We start from the raw sequence: 26,030 nt of genomic DNA, 5'->3' as shown, positions 1-26,030 counted from the left end.
GCCAGTCTATATGATTCTGAATGTATCACTACTGGATCATTAGCTCTGATGAATGTACCATGCCAATGTAAAATATTAATAATATGGAAAACCAGGTGAAGGATCTTCGACAACTCTCCATATTATCTTCTCAAACTTTCTATAAATTTTGAAGTTATTTTTAAAAAAAGATAATAACTTCAACAAAAACAAGCCAAAAAAAACGACAATGTAGGTATTTTCCCCATTTTTCCAGGAGGAAGCTGAAGTTCAGAAGAGTCAAAGCAACTGGCACAGACTGCCCCACCACTCAAATGGTAGAGGTGGGGTGTGAGTCCCGGGCCTGTTCTGTTGGGTCACAGTGACTTTGGCCTGTCTGTAGATAAACCTGTTCTGTTCCTTGGTTTCTTGCATATCCATTTATATGTCTGTGTTTCACTCTTGTTCTCCCCAGGGGATGGCCTTTACACTTGAAGAAAGGATGCAGCTTGGGATCCATGGCCTAATCCCCCCCTGCTTCCTGAGCCAGGACATCCAGCTCCTCCGGGTCATGAAATCCTACGAGCGGCAGCAGAGCGACCTGGATAAGTCAGTGCCTAGATCTGCTCTCTCTGCCTAGACCTGGGCTCCACTGTTTCCTGTGGTCCGAAGAGTGTTTTCTGTTTACTCTCCAACCAGGAAAGACTGAGAGCCTTTTCAAGAAATTCCAAACCCAGCCCATCCTTCCAAAGGGGTGGTGATCTTCCTAAGGGACAGGGATTGTTATGATGGAGGCATGTCCTGGGAGGACGGGGAAGAGAAACTGAATTCCAACCAGTGGAATTTGGGAGGGCCACTGGGAAGAGATGGGACCTGAGTCAGCCCCAGAAGCACCGACAGGACTACAGCAGACAGCAGTGGGTTCATGGATGGCATTTCATAGGAGAACAAGTAGAGTAAAGCTATAGGGACAGGTGTGTTAAGTAAGTGGTACATGGCCCAGGTTCCTGGAACAAGGGGAACATGGTAGAAAAGAGGAGAAATGGACAGGGACACCTTGGGAAGGACCTGGTATGTCATATGTTGGCGGCTTATGGGGAGCAGTTAATAATCCTGCCACCCTCCTGGGTTCTCACCAGTGGGATCATAGACATGAAGAGGCAAATGGGAATGACAGGGTCAGCTTTACTAAAGAAGGTTGTGACCACATCGTGACCACAGGTCACATGGAAAAGCCAGGACTTGACCACAAGTAGCTGGCTCCAGAATCTGTGCTGTTGACCTCTCTGCTACCCCACAGCTAAGAGGCTAGATTCTAGTGCTAGAATGAATTCAAACCATCATTTTACCTTTAGTAGTGAAAGTTACTTAGCCTCTCTGGGTCACTCCTAACTCAGAAGGCTATAATGAGGATTAAACACATTAGTATTTGTGATGTGCTTAGAACAGTGCCTTGCATATAGTACATACTATGTAAGAGTGTGTTAAATAAACATGTCACCTTGCTGAAGTGTAGGAAGCAGGAAGGGTTCCCCCTATGTATCTATAGAGCTCAATGGCCAAGACTTTGAATCTTTAAGAGTGTGGCTGTCCCCCTAGGGGCAGAGCTCAGCAGCTTGTGAGGGTCATCACACCCATCTGCCTATGTTCCCTCCCATGGCATCCATTGCTTCTAAGCAGCAATGGATAATCCCCCGACTCCTGAAGCACTAACCTCTATGTGTATTATTCACATTAACTCCAAGGCTATATACTCCAGCACAGGCCAGATATTCTCTTCCTCTGTTCATCCCACTCAGACTGGGTCTAGCCATGTCACCCTGGAGAGCAAACCAGAAAGTACACAATGAATCCAACTAACAACGTGAGATGTGTCCTAACTTTGAACAATCTGAACCTCCTTCTTTTGTTAAATTTACAAAGAAGAATTTGTAAATCCCAAAGTGATATCCTCTCTCCTAAAGATATTCAACTCTAAGAATTAAAATCAGCAGGATGGGCATCATTTATATGCCTGTGAAGACACGCCAGGCTGGGGGTAGGAGATGTGTCTGATCCTGGGAGCTCCAGAGGGCTTATTGCACATGGTATGTTGACTACTCTGACCCCCCCTCGTTCCCAGGGGCCCCTCATTCCAGCAGGTGCTTGAGGAAATACTAAGGAGGCTCCCAGCTTCTTTTGGATAAGGGCAGTGGTGTGCTGGTAAATGTTTAATAACTGGTTCTGGGGTGGGGGTGGGGAAGCCCTGATTTCTAGTATTTGCCCATTTTCATGGTGTGAATAATCTCACCATGACTGAGATTAAGTTATCAATTTGATATTACTGAATACAGAACTTGGAAGAGATGTGTACAAATGGCTACTGCATAAGAAATTCTTACACTAGAAATGAGTTGAGATCCTCGCTATTCTAGGTATAAACCCTCCCTTCCTCAAAATATCTTCTAAAACACAATTTTTCATTCTGGACCAGTGCCTTGGGGCTGGGGCCCCACGATATTACAAGACTTCCCCAAAGTCACATAGTTAGTAAACAGCAGAGCTGGGATTCAAACCCAGGACCCTGACTTCACACCTAGAAGTCATTCCCCTATTGCAGGATCTCACCCCCTTCTAGTCTAGGATCTCAAGTGCCTCCACACTCTCTCCCAAACTGTGGTCAGTCCAGAAAGGTTGTGATATCAGCAATCACTCACACCTCATTGTGAATTCTAAGCCCTGAATTTTTTTGTTTCTCCCAGAGGCTTTGCATTTTTAGGTGTGTGAATGAAAGGCTCTTTTCCTGGGCTTAGTGATTTCAGGTTTCAAGGAATAAACAAGAGAGAGATTTTGGAGGAACGTGCTTCTTGGGATCCGTTGGTCCTTGGCCACTTGCGAACTCTGCTGTGACAGGAACCAGCCCTGTGTGATAGGAGAGGCCAGTTCTCATAGCACCGGTGTGCCCATGCCCCTACTCCACCCTCAGAATGTTACTGTTTTGTCTCATTCATTAATGTCCACATAATAATAACATAACTAACCCTCTTACACAATGGTTGAGAGCACAGACTTTGGAGTCAGATTGCTTAGGTTCAAATCCCGACTCTGCCACTTGGTGAATCATTTCATTTCTCTGTGCCTTGGTCTCCTTTGTCTCTCAAATAGCAACCATGGTAGTACCTACCTCACAAGTCATTGGAAGTTTTAAATGAATTAATGTAAAGTACTTAGGACAGGCCCTACACCATGTATAGTAACAAGCACCCATAAGACAGATAATACTCTTCACATCCCATAGATGGTGAGATCGATGTTTGGGGAGATGGGTGACTTGCCTGTGAAGGTAGCTGAGTGGGAGCCCTGGGTCTTTGCATGAGCGGCCTCCCCTGCTGCCACACAGGCTGCTCATGTGAACAGTGTGCTTTCTTGTCTCCCTTTACAAGGTACATCATTCTCATGACACTCCAAGATCGGAATGAGAAGCTCTTCTACCGCGTGCTGACGTCGGACGTGGAGAAATTCATGCCCATTGTGTACACGCCTACCGTGGGGCTGGCCTGTCAGCACTACGGCCTGACCTTCCGCAGGCCCCGGTGAGCCACCTCGGGGCCAGGGCGCAGGGAGGGGATGTCTGCTAGAGAGGAATCAGTTCTTTCTGCTGCCCTTGGTTATTGGGACTCAGGAGGCAACATCCTGATTGGGCAAGCAGCCCAACAAGGAGGCATTTGATTTTAAGCCCTTGCTCAGGAAAATGACCCCGTGAGCGGAGATATGAGCTGAGAGAGTATCTGGCAAGAGGATAGCAGAGCTTCTGCACCTCAGAATAAATGCCCAATGTGTTGTCCAGAGTTGGCCTGAGAGGCATTTCAGTTTTTTTCTCTCATTATCTACCTAACATCTCCCCCACTACCCCTGTTTTTCTGGTCCTCTCCAAAGTACCAACAGCTCTATTGCCAGTCCGCACCAATGAATAATGGAGTGGCGGACAGCAAAGAGTGAATTCTTTTGCTGACTCAAAGGACCAGTATTCCTTCCTTTGGGATTGACTCAGATTCCACATAAAATGTCATTTTGTTAGGCAAAAAAAAAAAAAAAAAAAAAATTGGCACTACGTTTTCTTTTAGAGCCAAAGAATTTGGGGGCGATTTTCCAAAGAGATTGCTTGGGTGTTTTTGTTTTTCATGGGAGAATTTTCAAAAGGTCTTCAGTGCAAGGTGCCTGGTAATTACCAATATATATATAATTCTAGCACTAACGATACAAGAGCCACCGGGGTTTATCGTACATGATGGAACATAGTTTTAGTCTGTGGTGGAATATGTACATATACAATGTACTGTGCACAGATGTGTAATTCACATTCATAGATAATTTATAAATCTGTTTATAAATTATGTGCCATGTGAGGAACATGCAAGTATGGATTTAGAACAGCGGTCCTCAACCTGTGGGCCGCGACCCCTTTGGCGGTCAAACGACCCTTTCACAGGGGTCGCCTAAGACCATCCTGCATATCAGATATTTACATTACGATTCATAATAGTAGCAACATTACAGTTATGAAGTAGCAACGAAAATAATTTTATGGTTGGGTCACACCATGAGGAACTGTATTTAAAGGGCCAGAAGGTTGAGAACCACTGATCTAGAGCATCTTGTGAATTTGGAAAAGCAGTCCTCCAGGGCTAAAGCCAACATTTAGGATGAGCACTGCACACCGATCCCTGGCATCCCCAATGCCCGTTCTCATCCTCTCCTGGTCCCACTGTTACCATTGGCAGAGACATCGTATCAGGCCTCGTCTTGATGGGGGTGTCCAGCTGTTGAAGCAGACATGTCCTCACCACTCAGAGCAGCCATGCTTCTGCAGCTCTAGTGGGGTGAGACACTGAACCATGGTCCCGGAGCAGTCGTGGTGTTTAAGCTGCCTCTTTCAACAGGAAAGAGACATGGGGAGCTCGTGGTACATTTCTAAAGGATGCAGGACCCTATTTACCTCCCAGTTCCTACCCAGAAACAGTGCTTCCAGGTCCTCCCTCCTGCACAGTGCAGCTCAGTTCCAGTCATTCTCTCCTCCAAGGCCATCAGCAGCCCCCTAGGCCTTCAAGAAACAAGTGCAACACTTTGACAAAATTAAGCCTGTCGTAGCCCAGCTCATAGTCAGAAATCCTATGTTCTAGCTACACTGATCTATATTCTCCATGCCCAAGAATACCTGGTGTTTTCCTCCTGCACACCTTTGCAGATGTGGTCCCCTCTGCTTCAAACTCCTGCATTCTCTCCTGTCCTCATTCTCTACCCATCAAAATTCAGGTGATCCTTCAAGGCCCAGGAGTCAGTTTCTCTGTGGAGCCTTCCCTGGTCACCTCACGCTGAGCTGATCACTGCCTTCTCAGCCTCCGCCATGAGCTCTTACACATACTTCTAGTCCATAGTTTTATTTTTTCACCTTGTGTTTTTAATTATCTGTATATCAGTCTCCTTTCCTGGAACACTCATTTCTTGGGGGGTAGGAAACATGTCAGATCCATTGTGTATTTGAGACCAGTGTTTGGCAGGTAATTGCCTCTCGGATGGGAAAATAGCCTTGTGTGCTGGCTGGGAGTTGTATCTCCTTGACCTTGGGCACATTTCTTATCCTCTCTCAGCCTTAATTTCCACATTTTTGAAATAGAGGTAATAATACCACCCACCTCAAATGATCATTCTTGGGGTAATATGTGATCATGGATAAGGTGCCTGGGATAAATGTATGTGTCTGTTTCCTTAAGTAACTATTAAAGAAGGAAGGAAGGATTAATAAATGTAGAGTCATGATATGCATATGCACTTCTAAATTTGTAGAAAGAAAGCAGAGTCATTGACCATATAATGAACTAACACATTTAACTACAGACATGATTTGGCTCTTTCAAAACCCAGTGTTACCTAGAGAGGTCCTTTAGCCCTTAAGGCATGGATCACTGCCTCTTCTGGCTTACGGCTGAGACCTTATGGAACTGTGAGGCCGTCCCACTCCCACCTCCCACCTCCCACTCCCAGGCTGTGTGGAATCCCTCCTTCCATGGACTCCATGCACTAGATTGTGGATTCTGTTGTTGGTCCCAGGAAAACCAGTATAAGGGTCAGAAACCTGAATAGGCAACAGTCCCATGAAGGTAGAATTTGCCTCCAGAGCCCACTCCACAATCCAGGGAACACACCAGACTAAATTTATGGAGCAGCTAGTAGGTGCTGGGCATCGTGTAGACACTGTAAAGTTATCCCAATGAACGAAATCTGTTTTTGACCTCAAGCTATTTACTAGCAGAATGGGGGGGGGGGGGGTAATAATAATATAAGTTAAATATAATAAGAGTTATAAGGAAATAAGAGATATAACAGGGACAAAGAATTACAGGAATACAGGGAGAGGAAAATTTATTTTCCCTCTGGGCAGCAGGAATGCTTCACAGAAGAGATAATATTTGGGTTGGTCCTTGAAGGTTGACTAGGAATTCCATGTGTAGAGAAGGAGGGAACAGCCATTCCAGGGAAGGGCTTGGTTTTATAGGCTGTGTAGACACCAGGGTAGTCAGCTCACTTGGGTATCTTCCCATCTCCTGCGCCTGAAAAGGAGGATTCGGGGAGGGGAGCTAGGTCTCCACACCCATTGGCTTATAATGGAACTTTCCAATGTCCTGTAAGGTTAGTTCAGTAACAGTATCTCCATTTTACAGATGAGGGTATTGAGGTGGCCAGAGAAGAGGAACTTGTCCAAGATCACCATTGACAGGCAATTGGTGAAATCAGAATTTGGACAGAATCAGGGAAAGCCACCCCAAAGAGGTGATGTTAGATCTGGGTCATGAAAAATGAATCCAAGCACCTTACCTCTCTCTTGCTAAAATGTATGGCTTCTGGGACCTCACGGTGGGTGAAATAGGAGAGTAGAGGGGCTGGTAGGAGAACTGACCAGGGGTTCTGCGCATCCACTTGGGGGTAGATTAATGGGGAGCTGTTTCAGACTCAGGTGCAGGCCCCACTGGTGGTTCTCAGTGGATCAGAGATGAAGAGGAACATGGCAGAATGGGGGTCCATGTGGATAGAAATGGGACCTTGCCAACCACTTGAGCTCAGAGGATCTGGTTAGCCTTGAGTAGGTGTAGAGGGGTTGCTGCAAGAGCTGGGCACATAGCATGAAAAACAGAGGTGCAAACCCACATGGAACCCACAATTGAACTGGAACCAGAACAGAAAAAAAGCATACTGATAACTGCTTGCTAGAGGCCAGGTACTATCCTAAAACCATTAATGTATTAACTCATTTCATTACTACAACCCCCATAAGTAGTTGGTACTATAATCATCCCATTTGTAGATGAGAAAACTGAGTCACAGAGAAGTAACTTGCCCAAAGTCACAGAGCTCATAAGCTGCAAAGCCAGGACTCAAACCCATGCAGTCTGAGCCAGAGTGGGACAGGTAACCACTCCAGTTAGCTGCCTTCTGTCGTTTGGGAATGGGCACCTTTGGTGGGCATTTGGGCAAGGGTGTCCTTACAGCCCCAGGAATATTTGGTTGCCCAGGGGTCTAAGGCGAGGATTGCTAGATGCCATTTCCAGAGCCTCTCCTGGGAGGGAAGGCTGCAGCCAGGTCCTGGGCCCAGGCTGGGTGGGGCTGAAGCAGGCTCAGGCAAAAGGAACCATCCTCTTGAATTCGTCACTCTTGGTACAGACTTCCCTCATGTGTTTTGTGAACCCTTCTTCAGGCGATTTACCCAATTAAGCCGTATGACATGTGACATTTTGAGCTGTTGCTCCAGGTTTCCACTTGGCCGCTTTCCAGGTGTTGATTCCACGCCTGCCTTGCTCCTGAGGGAAAGGAGAGTTTGGGCCCCACCCCAGCCTTGAGCTTCATCTGAGGCCTGGCTGGGAATGGCTTTACAGAGGATTAGCATCTGAAGGGAGGACAGCTCTGAGGCCAAGATGGAGAGAGCCAGCTCCTTCTGAAATGATAAACATGCCTGCCAGCTTCCCAGCAACAATGGAGTCCTCTGTGAAAGGGACTGCCCCTCTACCCCCACGCTAATTAGGTCCAGCTGGTGCTAAAATTGAACCTCCAACCAGCCTGGGGCTCTGCATCGCCTCAGGAGGGAGATATCGGAGTGTCTCTGGGGCACCTAGTATCCCTGGGCAGAGGAGACATAGCAGAAGGCCCTGGGCTCTGTGGAGCCTCCCCTGCCCATCCTGCTTCTTCCCTGGCAGACCCTCTGCATGGGCCAGGGAGCCTGGCTAGCCTAGCGGGAAGGAATGCCCCTGGTGTGTGACTTGGAAGAGATGAAAGCCAGAGGTGAGGCTGGGTGGGAAGCCAGGACGGAACAGGAAGGTTTGCAAGGAGGAAGCCAATGCACTGTAGTTTGCTGTCCAGGGTGAGCAAACACTGTCCCCGCCCCAGGCCGCCTCCCTCTGGACCAGCTCTAACTTCACCCTCCTTGTCCTCTGGGGCTCCCAGCAATAGGCACACACCTGAGACATTTCCCAGCCTCTGTGTGGAGCCCAACCTTCATGGGTGACGAGGGCTGGGTTGCAAGTGGTGGAAAGAACACAGATTTTGAACCCAGCAGGCTTGGCCTTGAATCCCAGCTCCTGGTGACTTCTGATAATTAACTTAGCACCTCCTCAGTCTCCTCAGGTGAAAAATGGGAATAATGCCCATTCAAGTGGCTGCTTGTGAGGATTTTGTGAGATTCCACGTGAAAAGGACCCAGCCCATCTAGGTGCTTAGCAGCTATGATCTGCCTGACCCGGCACCCCCAAGATCTGCCATCTGACACAGTCACCCCACCCAAGAATCTAAACCAGTGGTTCTCAACCTTGGCTGCACATTAGAATCACCTGGGAACCTTTTTAAAATCCTGATTTCTGGGCCTCATCCTCCGGAAATTCTGTTTCTTTGTTACTAATGTTGTGGCCCCACCCCATAACAAAGAAACAGAATTTCGGGAGGATGAGGCCCAGAAATCAGGATTTTAAAAAGATTCATTACTAATGTTGTGGCCCCACCCCATAACAAAGAAACAGAATTTCCGGAGGGTGAGGCCCAGAAATCAGGATTTTAAAAAGATTCCCAGGTGATTCTAATGTGCGGCCAAGGTTGAGAACCACTGATCTAAACTATAAACAGGGCAACTCAGTCCTCTAAAATGCCTCCAAACTCTGTTGTTTGCTTCATACCTTACGTGATCAGTACTTGTGCTTAACTAGCAAATCCTAGCTACCTGTGAGGACTTAGCTGTGGAGAGTGAGGAAGGTGAGGATAGGACGTGGGACCTGGTTTCACCAATCAGAGGCTGCTACCTGAAGGCATATTTGGATTTGGACAAAGCCAGCAGCCGATGGCCCTGAGCCAGGCTGCTGTCTGTCATGTGCAGACAGGTGGCTTGCTGCACACAGGCCAGTAACACGTACACAGGATATTAACAGCTGCCATTTAGTGAACATGTATGATGCTCATGGTGGGCCCTAGGCTACCTACTTCACGTATTTATCTCTGAGCCCTACGACAATCCTACCCAGATGAAAACAAAGGCGAATTTATCTGAGACTTTGCAGCTGACCCAGAGCCAATTCCCTGTGTTTACTGCATTCACGGTCCAGCTTCTTGTGGCCCTGGTAACCATGACACCTCAGAAATCAACACCTGCATTCTTGCCTTCACATAAACTCCTTTGTGTGACCTGTCTGTGCGTTTGAGGGGGGCATGCATGCACACACATGCGCGCGCAAACACAGTATGCTATGGCAGACAGAGCCCTGGGGCTGGAATCGGAGGGAGCGGGCTAGCTCCCGCTGTAATAGCCGTGTGGCCATGGAGCCCGGCTGCCCCACCTCCCCAAGCCTGGATCACAGGAACTGCCTACCTTGTGCAGTTGTTGTGAAGCTCAGATGAGCTAAATGTGTGCGAACATGCTTCATCACTTGAAAAGTTCCTCACAAGCTTAAAGGGGCATTACTTTTCTTATCTCCTCCCCCTTGCCATAACCTCCTCAAAACGTGGGATAAGGCTCCCACTCACTATGTCTGGTGAGCCCTTGCCTCATGTTCGTTTGTTTGTTTCTTTTTCTGCATGGCAACCCTTATATCTTCAACCACCTCCACCACTACCCTCTCTCCCACAAAGGGGCTCCTGGGCACAGGCCTATGCTTCCTAAATGCCCACGAAAGCTATTTCTAGCCACTTACATCACAAATGGGTGCCAACACCTTAACCAAAGCTATTCTGGAAAATGAAGGCAACCTTATCTCAGCAAATGCCAGAAGACCCCTGACATAGGGCACGGTTCCCAATCTGGACTCCAACACAGCTGTCAGCCCATCAGGAACACCACACACACACGCACACACACACTCGGCATAACTGGGAGGCAGGCAGAAAACAAAGATTAGCCTGTCAGACCAGCCGCCTCCTCCCCATCCTCAGGACCCAAAAGTGCTGATTCCTTTGGCCGAGCCTGCGCCACGTCCAATTACGCCGAGGCTCCTCTGCCAAACTGTTCCAGCTGTGCGCTGGCAGGGCTTCCCGAGCAGAGCGAGCACGAGGTCTGCAGCTGGGCCTGCTTAGCTCCTCATCTGGCCCCTTCTGTCCTCCAGCCGAGGTGTGATGGACAGAGCACCGGGCTAGGAGTCAGGAGACGTGGGTTCGAGCCCCTGCATCCCCCTTTCTGACTGTGACTCCGTAGGCAAGTCACTTAGCTCTTTAGTCTCAGCAACAATGATAGGGTGGGAGTGCAGGCCTCGGGGATCTCTTCCAGCTCCCTTTATGATTAATAACCCAAACTCTAGAGCCAAGTTAGAAATGAGATACTTCAGGGAGCCGCAGTCACCTCATGTAGCTGAGCCTGTTTCCCCACCTGTAAAATTAGGAGGGTCAAGCTAGAGCATGGGTCTAGGTTACAGGTGTGTATTAAAAGCACTCTGGGGAGGGGAGCTTTAAGTCAGAATCCCTGAGATAGGGCCCAGGCAGTATTCATTTTAAAAGCTCCCCAGGTCCCTAGCCTGTTTGGCTCAGTGGATACAGTGTCAGCCCACAGGCTGAAGGGTCCCAGGTTTGATTCTGGTCAAGGGAACGTTCCTAGGTTGCAGGCTTGACGCCTGGCCTTGGTCGGGGCATGTGCAGGAGGCAACCAATCAATGTGTCTCTCTGTCTCTCCCCCTTCCTTCCACTCTCTGTAAAAATCAATGGAAAAAATATCCTCAGGTGAAGATTAACAAAAAATAAATGAAACTCCCCAGGGATTCTCATGAGCAGCCAGGGCTGACAACCACGAAGCTGGGTGATGGCTGAAGTGCCTCCCATGCACGGGTATTCTGTGACTTTTAGGGATTTGATAACCTGCAGCCCACATTTCCCAGGCCACCCCAGCCTGGCAGTATAGTGAAGAGTAGGGTCATGTAATATAACACAACCTTCACCTCCAACTCCGCCCTCAGTAAGACAAGCTGGTGCACCCCACTGCCGAGTTCCCTCGTGTCTCATTCACAGGGTAGTGGCGGGGGACAGTGCGGGGGAGTCTCACGTGTGCTTTCCTCCTCCCTCCCCCAATTTCCTCCTGAAACCCCTATCACTGGGAGCAGGCACAGAAGTCCCCCCTCTCCCAAGCGGCTCACTCATCCTGCCAGTGGTTGGTTAGATGGGAAAAGGCATCAGACCAAAGGTAGGCGGTCATTTGGATGAGCATCTGACCCATGGGGCCTGGCTCCAAAGATGAGCGGGGCCAGATGGCACCCTTTGCAGGAATGTGAACTGAGCCATAGGAAAAGCTATATGGAAAAAATGTTCCAGTTAGGAAGGGGAAAAGCAAAAGGATGCAACGGTTCAGACCTCATAGTCGGGTCATGGTAGATCAAAGGCAAATACCAGCTATGAAGGAACAAAGGAGTAGGAAGGAAAGGAATGGATCTGTGGAGAGAGGAGCCCAGCACAGGTAGGAGAGAACGAGGGGAAAACAGGCAGAGCGCTGATGGGCCCTAGAGCTGCCTCGGTCCATGATAGCCTTCCACTCCAGCGCCTGTCCACAAATTTGCAATAAGCTCTCCTTCTTCGCAGGTAACTAAGGGAACTTCTGCCTTAGGTCACTAGAAGAGCCAAACTGAAAAAGTTGTGAAACTAGGTGGGTCTGATCCCTTTGCTAACCGGGTGGGTGGGGCTAACATTAAAGTAGGGCATCTCAAACTGTAGTATACGTTAAAATCCCCTGAAGGGCTGATGAACACAGATTCAGCAAGTCTGGGATGGGGCCAGAGGACTGACATATCCAGCAAGTCCCCATGATGCTGATGCTGGGGGCACAAACACTTTGAAAACCATTAGATTAAAAGCTGGTGAAAAGCTGCTCACTGAAAAAAATGAATCGAGCCCAGCTGGCATGGCTCAGTGGTTAAGGTCAACCTATGAACCAGGAGGTCACGGTTCAATTCCCTGTCAGGGCACATGCCCGGGTTGCAGGCTCAATCCCCAGTAGGAGGCGTGCAAGAGGTAGCCAATCAATGATTCTCTCTCCTCATTGATGTTTCTATCTTTCTCTCCCTCTCCCTTCCTCTCTGAAATCAATAAAAAAAATATTTTTTAAAAAAGAAAAATGAATAGAGCCCATCTGACTGAAGCAGGAGTAGAAACTTCCAGGCTTCACCGTGCATGAGTAGAAAGAGCTAGGGTCATGAGATAGAGGCCTGCTCCCAGTTTTATCAGGGTGACCTTCAGTCAATCCTCCCCCCTCCCTGCTTTCTGGGCCTCAATTTTCTCATTTATAAAAAAGAAAGGATTTTGCTAGGTGAGCTCAGGGGCTCCTTGCAACCCTTACAGTCTGTAATTTTTGAGCAGATTAGAGAACTGTGCTGTAAATTTGCCTCTAAGGTTTTTGACATTTAAGGGAGGGAAATTCAGAAGTAGATGAAGACATGTACTTTTCATTTTCTGCCAAGAATAAGCTTGCAGGCTTATCTGCAGAAGTGTCACTTTTGCTGAGAACTCTGACTCACACATGGCACCTGCCCAGGCAGACCAGCTGGGCAGTCCAGGGTCTGTCTAGGACTGCTCGGTGCCATGGCTTGGGAACTGGAATGTATCTGAGGAAGGTGGCAGGAGGAGTCCTTCCAAAGTGTGAGGTTGTTCGGCTCTGTGACCCCAATGTCACCATGTGGAGTAAATTAAATTGTATCTGGATCCCACATCACTGAAACACTTTGGGACAGAGAGATGGAGGAGAAAAGGATCATTTGTTTTTGTGGCTGAATTACATGGGTTTCAATCACTGAAGTAATTGGTTTATTCTTTTTTAGAGGGAGTTTTGAGATTGACATACAAAAAAAAAAAAAACGAACATGAGTGAGTTTGTATTTAATACATGTGCCCTGCCTGGGACTTGAGCTTCCAGCAGGAGCAGCTTGCTGTGTGGGGACGTCCAAGAACACACCTCGCCATCCATGCGTTTGGAGGCTGAGAGTGAAGGTGAGAATGGTTGAGCAGCCCCACACAGATGCAAGGATTATCTTTTCCTGCTCTGGTTATTGATTATCTAGACTAGACTGCCCTGGGTTTGACTTCCTTTAGCCAAAAGCAGATTTCCCTGACAATTTAAGCAAACTGATTTTTTTTTTAAAATATTTTATTGATTTTTTACAGAGAGGAAGGGAGAGGGATAGAGAGTTAGAAACATCAATCAGCTGCCTCCTGCACACTCCCTACTGGGGATGTGCCCACAACCAAGGTACATGCCCTTGACTGGAATCGAACCTGGGACCCTTGAGTCCACAGGCCGATGCTCTATCCACTGAGCCAAACTGGTTAGGGCAAGCAGACTGATTTTTGTTTCTTTTTTATCTGACTGAACGTTTCCTCCTTTGTCCCTGGCAATCCCAGTCATGGTGATCAAAGGAATCTGTGTGGGAGAATGTCCTTACTGAGAAGAAAATACATCCACACAGGCAGGCGTTGGGTAGACGTCTCCTCAAGTGACCTCGCTCTCCCGTTAACCTGTACAGTGCATGAGAGCTTGTGTTTGCTCACACTAAGTTTAGTCCAGAAAAAGTTGCTTCTTAAGAGATGCTGCAAACAGTGCAAATGTTTTTGAACAGTTCTGGACTAGAGGACGAATAAAGGATTGTTGTTGTGGAATTTCTTGAAGAAAAGCAAAGACCGTCTTGTCAGAAAAGAACCCCACCAGCTGGCCAACCCCTAAATTCCATTATTAGATTCATGTCCTTGTGTTAGTCCATTGCACCTACAGGAATTTCCCAGATTTCCCAGGTGCCCTGGACGGGTAGCATTGCAAACTTCATGCATGAACTGATTTCTTAGAGACTCATCTTAAACCAGCATTTCCTGAGACCATAGGGATTGGGGCTTAGGAAGGATAGGCTTTTTGTTTGAACGGATGAGGGCTGAGAGGAATGGATCACAAAGATCCTGTATTAGGTACTTGCGATAGAAACAAGCTCAGGTAGGGCTTCCAAAGTGGTGTCCACATTGTCCAGCAGGTGACTGGAGGGGAGCAAGTGGAAAAGCTGAAAGGAAAAAAGGTAATGTAAGTGGTGGAAGATGGACTTCTCCAACTTCTCATGGTTTATCATAGGTGATCCTCTCTGGATCACAAGCTTCAGGGGGGAAATAAACTATCTTGCTCTCCCCTGGATCTCCCATGGTGCCAAGCACAGTACCTTCAGGCATCTACCAGAGGAAGCACTTAAAGACTTTCTTCTGATTAGGTTCAACATGCACTGACTAAGCATCATCTTTATGATTGGCCCCCATTAGTGCATGAAAGATCCAAATGGAATCGTTTATTCTTGCTGCTTGTCCTTGAGGAGTTTACAGCCCAACTGAGGCGAAGAGCAGCGTGAAGGTGCCATAAGCCAGTCAGTAAAGTGTGGTGTGCATCGTCTAGTTTACTTTGAAACGATTGAGGTAATTCAATACGGTAAGAAATCTCTCCACTGAATTGTTGGTTCTTGATCAAAATCTTGAGAGAAAGACTTTGAATTGCATTGGGAAAGTGGCCCAGCACAGACCCTGGCATCCAAAGTTTTATCGGATGGGTTCCAAGTGGGAGGGACTGCATAAGCAACACGTGTGGGTGGAACAAGCCAGGAATCACAGACTCTCAGGACTAGGGATGTAGAAGACAATGCTAATTGCCCCTTCCTCCTTTTGAACAAAACCCAAGCTTTATGTGGGTTTTTCCAGTTCTCTTTCTTTCCCTAAATGGCCATATGCCAGAGGAAGACTTGGCCCTTCCCAGCACTAAGCAGTCGGTACTAGTAAGTCCCAGCCAATGATAGTGTCCCCTTGCAAGTGACAATTCTGGCCACAGAGATGAGAGGGTGATTTGCCAGAGGACTTCTGGGAAGGTTTTTCTTATCACACGAAAGCTTCTTCTTTCCCGACGTTTTCCTGTCTGCCTGGGATGCTGGAACGGGGATGCCCTCCCGCAGTCATGAGGGAAACAGCCCTGGGAACAGGCCTGTAATGCCAAGGATGGCAGTGTTGGGAGCCTGCATCCTTGGTGGCATTGTTGACCCACTCAATAAACAATTCCTGGAGCCACCTTCCCCTGGACTTCTTGTTTTCTGAAGTAAATTTCCTCTTTCCGGCCAGTTGAGTCACAGTTTTCTGTTACCTACAGCTGAAAGCAATTCCCCTTCCTGAATCACTCTGTCATATAACAATAGCAAACGTTTATTTATTCAGAGCTTCCAGTGCGCCAGGCTGTCTATAGGTGCTTGGCTCTCTGAGGCCCCTCAGCATCTCTTGTGGTATGTAGTACTCTAGGCCCTTGTCATGAAGAGGAAGCTGAGGTTAAAGTAGCCTGAAAAGGGTTACATATCTAGCGCCTGATAGAGCCACAAGTCAAACCCAGGCTCCACAACACCCCTTTGCTGCCTGCTGTGTCCTTCCTAGTCCGGACAGAGGACTCCCCACCCCGACGGCACCAGGCACGTGTAGGGTGTGTGAGGAGATCACTCTGCTGACGAGGTGGGAAGGGAAGGCTGATGAAACCGAGTGAGGCGTTTGGCTTACATGAGTCAGGGATCACGGCTCACTTTTGAGAGGGGTGTTGTCTCAAAGCATTTCTTAAAGAGAATAATTCTCAGAAGCCTGAAGAGGAGAACTCACTAGAACCTGCTGTATTAACTGAAGCAAGAGGAGGGAAGAGCCTGATTGGTGTGGAGGTGAAGGGTGCAAACGCAGGATGCTGACAGAGGCGTAGGCAGCACACGGACACAACTTGGATGTTACGGTGAAAGTAAGAGGCAGAATCGTGAGATTTGAACTGTGTCGTGGTGTGATGACAGTCCTAGAACACGGAGCTTGGACTCCAGAAATGAGTTGGATTACAATAACTAGGACCACTTCCTGTCATTGAGTGGCCAGTACCATGATAGTCATGGGACCTTTAGTATCTTTGAGAAATCAGAATGTATTGTTGTCCCCATGTCACAGAGGAGCAGTTCAGGGTGATGGGAGACTTGCCTGGAGCCAAGTGGCGGGTTCAAACCCAAGTCTGCCCTACTCCAAGGCTTCTCCCTCTTTCCACAGTGGAACTCCCTCTTGTCCTGCAGTGCTCAAACTCAGCATCGTTTCTGAGTCATGTGTCCACAAATATGTCCTCCAAAACTGCAACAACAAGACAAACTCGGTCCTTAGTGAAAGTGGCAACAGATACCAGCAAGAGTCCCCTGTGCCTCAGCCTCAGCTGCAGTCCCCTGCGGGCAGACGGGGTGAGGCGGGGCTGTGATTTGCAGTGCCATGTGGCGGTGCCCGGTTAGAGTCTCAGGAAGAGAGCCAGGGCCTGCCCTTGGCAGGTCCTTCACACCTGCACAGACAGAGCTCTTCAGGCATGTAGCAATGACATGCCAAGCACTTCACGGCTCCTGCTCCCATGATACGCCCTTGATTTGGTGTCTGGATATTTCATGTCCTCTCATTTTAAAAGTACCCTGTGCCGCCAACACAGATGTTACCTGTATGCCCCCTACAGCTCGCTACCCAAAACTCCCAGACAGCTTCCCACGCTGGGCTCCAAGGCAGGCTGAGGCCTTTCCCACTTTGGAGAACTTTGAGAACAGCCACAGGCCCCTTAGGTGGGACTGTGTCTATAAAGAGATGGAATTAATTAGCTCGACACAGTTCAAATCTCATTTTAATCTAACTTAATTCATAGTTATTACTTATGTTTATTTATATTGCACTTTGAAGTTTTAGAGTGAATTCAAATGCATAGCTGCCAACAGCTCTGTGAAACACACAGGGCAGCCCCTTTCGCATGAGAAAATGAGGGTCCCAGAGATTAAGTGACTCCCTGAGGTTGTACAAAGAGTAAGAATTAGAATGGGACCTAGAATTTGGAACTTTCTATTTGCCATCCAGGACGATCTTTCCACTGCTGGACTGAGAACCTCTGATGGGCAGGAACCATATTTTTTAACTCACTATTGGATACCTAGCACCCAGCACAGAGCCTGGCATATGTATGGTTCTTATGAGATGGATGGAAGGAAGATGGTTGGAAGGATTGGTAGATAGAAGAATAGGATCAATGGATAGGGGAAACTTGGAGACTTATTTTCCTGACAACTTCTAATAGAATCTTAGAGGAGTGAGCATCTATCATTAATGGCCACTTACTTAAAGACAAAGAGCTTTAATTCTGTAACTTTGTTTAAAATGCATTGTCTTAAAATTTTCAAATGGTAATGTAAAAGTGGTTTGATCCCTTTAAGACTCTTCAGCAGGAAGACTTGATAGGACCTGGAACACAGTAGGCACTTCAAATGTGTTTCTGGAATGTAATTGTATTTAAAAGCTAGGCTAACGAGATAAAAATGATTGCAAAGAGTATCCACATTACTGTGATAATTAAAGAACAGACTTCATCCATTATTTGCAAAATAACTTTATCCCCAATTCCAGTCCTGTCAGTTGGGAAGAACTCAATAGCTGGAGTGGAATGAGATCATGACCTGCATTTCCAGAATCCTTGCTTCCAGAGCATTAAGAACAATGTTGAGTCCTCATCACAAATAAGGTTCAATAGGTTGCTTTTGCCTGCTGGTGCAGGATGGACCCTGTGTGGGCCACTCGATGCTTCTCATGTGCAGTCGAGGGGAGGGACATAGATGTGAAGTTGCCATGGTAACCTTTTTACCGATTGGAAGAATAAATGAAGCTAGAATGAACCTCCTTGAATTGTATGGGGAGGTGTGGGAGTAACCAATAGTGAGGAATAGAGAAATTCTCTCTCTAGACAAAGACAGTACAGGAAATTTGGATTCAAATAATAGTCAAACAAAATCAGGTAAGGCGCTGCATAGAATAATTAAGATAAATAGGTAATTAAATTATTCTGATGATCAAATTGGGAGGTCAGTGTTTGAGAGTAAACCTCTACCTAGGCCAGTGGTTTTAAACTTTCCTAAGAGTCCACTTTTTAAAAAGTACTAACTCCAGTTCCCTTTCCCAAGATTTGGATTTGTTGGGTCAGGAGTGGGGCTCAAGATTCTCCATTACAAAACTACCCACAACTTATTTTCCCGTGAGAAGTTTATGAACTACACTGGTTGTGCATGGACCATATTTTCATAAACTCTACTCCAATAAGCACAGAGCATCAGAAATCAAACTCAAACTGGACCTGACTCAACTATTCTCACTTAATGGAAAAACTTAGGGGAAATAAAGGCCGTCTTCTACTGAGTCCTAGTTTAAAAAACAAAACAAACAAAAAAACAGAGTTTAATTAGTTAGTGATTGATAACAGTTGAGTTTCCAAAACATGTTACTTTAGTTCATACATAGTACTTTCTTTTCATCTTACATTCTACCAAATGCCTTACTAATTGACAGAAACCAGCAGTTGTTCACTTTGCTTGCTGGCCTTTCTCCACTTACCCACATGACAAACTCCCACCTCCCCCTTCAAATCCAACACAAAGGTCTTCATCTCGTGCCACCTCCTCAGTCTCTGTCCTCCCTCCCCTACTTGCAGAGTATTTTGCTCCCTCGTTGATGCCTGTCCTCGGTGGCCTCTGCTAATACTCCGATAGGATTTACTCCATAATAATCCAGTAGTTACACTCTGCTCTATTGGACTGGGAGCTTATCAGACAGCGTGTCTTTTCATCTTTGTATCTTTGTCCGTTCCCTTTCTTTCTTCTTTATTTTTTTTAGTTTTATTCTTTTTGTTAATCCACACCCGAGGATATTTTTCCAATTGATTTTTAGAAAGAGTAGAAGGGGGTAGAGACAGAGAGAGGAATATCAATGTGAGAGAGACACATTGATTGGTTGCCTCGCATACGCACCCCAACCAGGTACATGCCCTTGACTGTAATCAAACCTGGGATACTTCAGTCCAAGGACCAACGCTCTATCCACTGAGCCAAACTGGCTAGGGCTCTTTCCCTTTCTTTATTGGTATGGCATTTGCCAAATACCAGAATGAATGAATGAATATCAGCTCCATAAGAGTGGGGATTTTTGTCTGTTCACTGAAATAAATATCCCAAGTGCCTAGATATGTGCCCATTACATAGAGGGGTCTAATAGACAATTGTTGAAATAATTCATGAATGAGTGCTTTCTATACATAACTCATAGAAAAGAAATACCGGACCTACTATGTTTCTCAGCATAACAATAAAAAAATTTTCATGGTAGCACCCAAATTATGTCAGTCTCCTGAACAGATCAAGTCAACTTACTTTTTAGCTTTACTCATCACATTCTAAAGGCAAGTCTGGGACGTGAAGGATTCTTTATGGTAGTTTACGTGGAAAATAGCTTTCGTTTATTGAGCACTCACTAAATGTGCCAGGCATTCTATTAACTGCTTTCCATATATGATCTCTTGTCACATACAACTTCATTAGAAACGTTTTACTATTCTTATCTTACAGATGAAGAAACTGATGTTTAAATGTAGTCATTTGCGAAGGTCACTCAGCTGCTAACTAGGACACCTGAGGTCTGGGTCTAAGTCTGTCTGAGCCCCTGCTCTGGAGCTTCACAATAACCCTGGTGTTTTTAATTGAATGGGTCCATTGGGACTTATTTCTGACCAGAGAAGCACACACCTTTCCCCAGCCACTTCAAAGCAAATACTTTCTTAGCCTTGAACAGTCTTAATCTTGAGTTTTCTCAGATTTCTCCCTTTAAAGAGCTATATAGTTTAGACCTAAACCCAGTCAAAAGGACTAAGTCAAATGTGCCCCACACCCCCTTGCTTAACTACACCTAACGAGTGGCCCTTTCGACATTTGGTTCTAGGCACTTAGCTGTCTCTTTCTTACGTTTGCTCCCAGGGACCAGGGTCCCTAAAGTTTGCACACATGTTTTCCCAGTGAACTTTTGTCCTCTTTGAAAACTGCATTCTGATCTCCTTTATTAAATTCCAGCTTTCGTGACTAATAGGCAGTGATAAGCTCCAGAAATGTTTATATGATAAATTAAAGTGGGCAGAGCTTTCCGCTTACAAATTGCTTCAAGATAGGACTCAGAGGCCTGCGTGACGAACTGTCTCATAAATGTTAGCATAAAATGCATGCAAGCTTCTACCATTTCAGCTTGGCCTTGGCGTAGGGGCCTATTGTTTCAGGGACTCTTGATCCGATTCTGAGCTTCAACCTATTTCTCAAAATGACGCTATGAGATTTATGAGTCAGTGGGGGAAAGTAGGTGTGACTACTTCTCAAACCTGCTTTGGAAAAACAAACAGGATGTGTTTCTCTCCCTATCTTGCGTGTACCTGTAAACAAGCCACGTGGTGGCTGGGCCTCTGAGCCAGGGGTGTAGTGACTTCAGGTTTGATGATTATTTGCTTTGGATGTTTCAGAAGTTCGTGTTAGAACAGAGCCACGTTCCAAAATCCTTATTGCCCAGAGACCCAGATTAACAAGAGGCACTCTAGACAGCAGGAAGGTGTTTGTTTATTTTATAAAGTGGAGGCATGTGTGGGTCTGGGCCGTGTTCACAGCCATAAAAGAAGAGTGTGAAGTGTGACTTCTCGGGGAAAAGGGGGCCGAAAGCCTTGGTGATTATTATTTTTGGAGGAGTAAATAGTTCAGTAGAAAAAGAAACTCCTTTTGTACCAACTCTCTCTGAGTTTTCTTGGCACATTTTAGTATGTTCAAGTAACAGCTGAAACCCTGTGCTAATGGGAAGCATCTGGGAGTTGCAAAATTAGAAAGTTCAGATTCTGGAGCGATTTGCTGTTTGGACAGGGGGTGTCAGTTTCAGCTGAAATTTCCCTCCATGGGGTCTTTTTTTTCTTTTCTTGTGATTATAGATTGTTCGGTCAGCTAATGATGTGATAGAGATACAGAGTACCCTTGGTCAGCCTTTCCACATAGGGACACTTTTTTACGAAAAGTACACTTTCTTCTTCAGTTATTTGTACACCTTATCTGGATTCTTACCCAAGGAGAACAGATGGAAACATTCCCCTAACCCTTGGAATTTGACTCGAACAATTTTCTCCTGCCAAAAAGTATCTCATAATCAAAGACACTAGAGCAATATATGAGATTCACAAATTCCAGGAGGAAAAAAAATACTAAAGACAATTAGAAACCTATTCCAGTTTTCCTCTATGTTAATGGAAGCCTGTCTTCTAAAGGGATTCGTGTTTCACAAACATCTCCTAACACGTCCACAAGAGAGAGAGGAGGACACTGGCTTCTGACCTGCTGCCTACACTAGTTTGTTACTTCCCATCTCATTGGCATTGTTTCATCTCACCAAGAATAGTACTCTCAGGTATAAGTGAGAAGGATCCTTGCCTCCCAGACACATGGTCATGAGTGAATGGTGTAGCATTTGCAAATTTTCCCAATGGAAGCTGCTATAAAAAATACCGCAGACTAGATGGCTTATAAACAAGAGAAATTTATTTCTCATAGTTCTGAAGGCTGGAAGTCTGAGGTCAGGGCACTGGCATGGTTGGGTGAGGGCTCTCTTCTAGATGGAAGACTTCTTGCTGCATCTTCACATGACAGAAGGAGCTCTTATACATGGGCACTAATCCCATTTATGAGGGCCCCACCCTCATGACCTAATTCCTTTCCAAAGGCCCTACCACCAAATACTATCATACTGGGCATTAGGATTTCAACATCTGAGTTGAGGGCAGGGGTGAAGTGAGGGATACATTCAAACTATAGCAGGAGCTAAATAAATGTTAGTAGCTTCTTTCTTTCTTACTTTTTATATATGACAACTGAGAAACAATGACATGACTTAACCTGAGGCCAAAGATCAGGCCCTCAAGGAGCCAAGACCAGGCCTGAGGTCTGTGGCCTCACACCTGGAAGGCTCCATTCCTTGTCTGGGTTTCACCAGTTCTGCAGAGTTTGGCTCAGAGTGGTAGTAGACTGTTCCAAAAAGTCATGGAGAGCAAAAGACTATGGGTGATAGGAGCCACTTCACAGATGCTTTGTGTCATTAGCAGGATTAAAATTAATGACCACACAGGGAAATGATGCCACCAAAAAGATGAGCTTGACTTTCCGTGTAGACACCCAATAAATGTTCGCAGGATTGAATTTAATGGAGTGGCCCTGAAGATCAGAGAGTTTTTTAAAGTGAAAAGGAAAACAAATAATTATTTCAAGATAGAGGTGAACCCAAATATGTAGTCACCCTACCTGTGAACCATGGCATGAAATTCTGTGTCTCATGGAGGGGATCTAGCATCCATTCCTGTGACAAACATTTCTTGGGTTCCAACTTAAGATATATGAGAGGCCTCTTGGTGACTGACGTTGTATTATTTTATTTAATGTTCATACCAACTTAGTGAGATGGATTTAATCATTAAATTAATTATTAAAGCTCCACTTTAGTATTAAGCAACTGAGACTCAGTGAGGTTAAGTAATTTGCCATGGTTGCACAGTGAATAAGGGTTAGACCTGGAATTTGAACCCAGGTCTGTCTAGCTCTAGATTCATGCTCTTGCAGCTATTCCACAGATACCTATGGGTCTTGCTAGATTGTGTCATAGAATCATAGATTTTTAAAGGTTATCTGTCTATATTTTTCTGATGAGGAAACAGGCTCAGAGAGGTCTGGTAACTTTCCCAAATCACAAAGCGAGGTATAGTATGGTAAAACTTCTACTTCCCTGGCCTAACTGCTCTATTCCACATTCAGGGAAGGAGAGGAAAGAATAGACCATTTATTCAGAAATCTTTCTGAAGTGAATATGAGGTTTATAGGGCTGTATTAGGGAATCCAGGGAAATCAATGGAAGTAGAGGATATGGTCACTGCCCATCTGATGCTTCAAGTCTACTTGAGGGAAACCGTCCCACAGCAGCAAGAGGGCAGGAAAGTAGGAAGGGAGGGCCCCAAAGCCCTGGAATGGGCATTTCCTACCCAGCTTGTACTCTCCTGCTCTGCCATTATTCATCCTGGACGTGCTTGTTCTGTGGTTCTCCCCATCTTCCAATAATGTCTCCTTTATACCCAACTGTGCTGTATTTTTTCCTGCTCTGCCTAGATCAGAAAACCATGCTGGATCAGAGGTAAAGTCTTGGTCATTCTGTTTCCCATGTGCCCAACACAGTGCCTGGCACAAAGCAGAGTACAAGAAGCCTGTGCAGGCTGCAGGGCAGTTGTTCAGCTCAAACATGAGAAATCCAGGACGCCCAGCCCACTCAGAGGTCCACCCATAGTCACATGAGCAGACGCCACTGTCCACACCATTACACCTCACTCCAAAGCCTGGAGAATTCAGCACTTGTTATGTGGGAGGGTCAGAAGGAAAGGGGCCTCCAAGTAGGCATGGAGGGGCACATCCCCGTTCTTTTGTAACATCGCACCTCAGAGGGAGACAGAGTGGAAGCAGGATGGACTGTCCGAGGTCCAGGAAATTAACTGTAGTTATTCAGTGGGTTCAAGTAATCAAAGGTTCCTCAAGACAGAAAACGATACCAAAGAAGGATTGTGAGCCACTTGCCACTCACACGTCCCCCACTTTAGTCACACTCCCCCGAGGACTTTTCACAGAACCGGGGAAGAAGGTGATTTTTAAGTTCCTCCAAGGCCTGGACAGTTACCTGTCTTCGGCCTGGCTCTGCCTCACCAGGTGCCAGCTGTGGAGGCCCTGGACTTCTCACACCTACTCTCTCCTGCTGTGCTATCTAATCGGGGCTTTAAAAATAGCCTCTTGTGGGTTTTCAGAGGACAGGTTCCCTTTCTGCCAAAAATGTGTGGAATGGTGGTTTCGCGGCCACAATGAGTCTTTGTTTCAGAGTTGAAAGTGCACGTCGCTCCCTCTGCGCCTGGCCTCGGTGGCTTGCCTAATGTCACTGACCCCGTTTTAATTAAGTCCTCCTTTTGGTTGGACTTGGTGCCAAGAAGCCTAAATGAATGTTGTCGGTTTGAGAGAGAGGTGTTTTTTTGCAATTCTATTTTAGGAAACGTCTAAGGGTCACTCCTCTGCAGGCCGAGATAAGGGTTAAGAGTCTTTTTCTCAAGAAATAACATTCTCCTAAGTGAACATTATCTCTGTTTGTCTTTCTCCCCCATGTAACTAAAGTCTAAAATTCAAGAGGATTTTTCTGGCTCCTGATGGAAACCGGAGATAGCGATGTAATTTATGGGCCTTTGTTAGATGGAGGGAACGTCACCTGCGCTTGCCCTTATGAAATTCCAACAGGCAGAGATTTCAGAAATGGACAGAGAAGGAATTGTGATCGCCACTGCCCATAGCTACTGCGCAACCATTGGATAGCTGGTATATTAGCTTCCTGGGGCTGCTGAAACAAAATATCCCAAAGCGGGTGAAATCTGTAGCGGAGAATCCCTCCTTCCCTCTTCTAGCGTCCGTTTGCCAGCAGTCCTTGGCGTTCCTTGGCTTGTAGATGCGTCGCTCCAGCCTCTGCCTCCATCGTCACGTGGCATCTTCTCCCTGGGTGTTTCCGTCTTCCCCTTTTCTTATGAGGACACCAGTCATATTGGATTAGGGCCCTTCCCAATGACCTCATCTTGACTCCATTACGTCTGCGAAGACCCTATTTCCAAATAGTCACAGGCACGTGGCTTTAGGATTTTAATATACCTTTTGGGGGGACACAATTCAACCCATCAGAGTTGGCTTGGAATTTTTCTCTCACCCAGAAAATATATGGATATGCTATCATTGCCTAGCATAAGTCACCAAAATGAGCTACCACTTAGGGAGCACTTACCTCATGCCAAGCACTACTCCATGTACCTGATACATATTATTTCATTCCATCCTCCCAGAAGCACCTTGATATGCCCAGTTTATAACAGAAAAGGAAGGCCCAGGTCTGTCTGATTTCAGCACCCATGTTCTGAACCACTCGGCATACCCAACACATATAGGGAGTGCCTGTTGTGTGCTTGGCCTTATGCTAGGCCCTGGGGTTACTGCAGTGAATAAGACAGCTGTCCTGCCCTCAGAGATCAAGTCTAGTGGGAGGAGATATGCATTAAAGACACAGTTTCCTAAGTGCCAATTATTAACTCGCAATACCGTAGCTCCGTTTCCACTCAGAGGTTCCTTTCCTCTGCTGCCATTGCCCAAAATCTGTTGTAGGAGTAATGACTGCTGAGACAAAAAGTAGTGAGAATACCCTCAAAGGAGGGTCCTCCCTTCTACTTTCCTTTTTCAAATATATTTTTATTGATTTTTTTTTTTGAGAGAGAGAGAAAGAAACATTGATGAGAAGCATCAATTGTCTGCCTCCCACATGCCCCCTACTGGAGAATAAGCCTGCAATCCAGGCATGTTCTGGCAACCTCTCGGTACATGGGACAATGCTCAACCACTGAGCAATACCGGCCAGGGTCCTCCCCTCTGCTTTAACCCAGAGCTTCAACATTTTGTTTTATATATATGGCATCTCAGGAAGATTTTGTTGAATAGAGTGACGAGGTTATGCTGAGAAACAAACAACCCTAAGATCTCAATGCTTAGAACAAAGGTTATTCTGTGCTTCCACATCCTGTTCCTTGAGGGGTCAGTGGGGGGCTGTTCTCTGTGTCTTCCTCCCTCTGGATCCCGGCTAAAGAAGTCACCTTATCTGGA

General features: G+C 46.3%; 1 protein-coding gene across 1 annotated transcript in view; it reads left to right on the top strand.

The window, feature by feature from the left end:
* Positions 1-26,030, top strand: part of ME3 (malic enzyme 3) — a 175,223-nt gene that overhangs the window by 79,821 nt on the left and 69,372 nt on the right. Inside the window, exons 2-3 of the mRNA XM_070425814.1 lie at positions 434-567; positions 3,381-3,530. Coding sequence (XP_070281915.1) covers positions 434-567; positions 3,381-3,530 — 284 coding nt within the window. The remainder of the gene's footprint in view (positions 1-433; positions 568-3,380; positions 3,531-26,030) is intronic.

The sequence above is a fragment of the Myotis yumanensis genome, unplaced genomic scaffold (genome assembly GCF_028538775.1).
Source record: "Myotis yumanensis isolate MYYU_CA2020_CCGP unplaced genomic scaffold, mMyoYum1.0.hap1 SCAF_10, whole genome shotgun sequence".
In the NCBI taxonomy this organism is placed as follows: Eukaryota; Metazoa; Chordata; class Mammalia; order Chiroptera; family Vespertilionidae; genus Myotis; species Myotis yumanensis.
The sequence above is the reverse complement of the archived record's forward strand: the minus strand, read 5'-3'. Positions and strand labels throughout refer to the sequence as shown.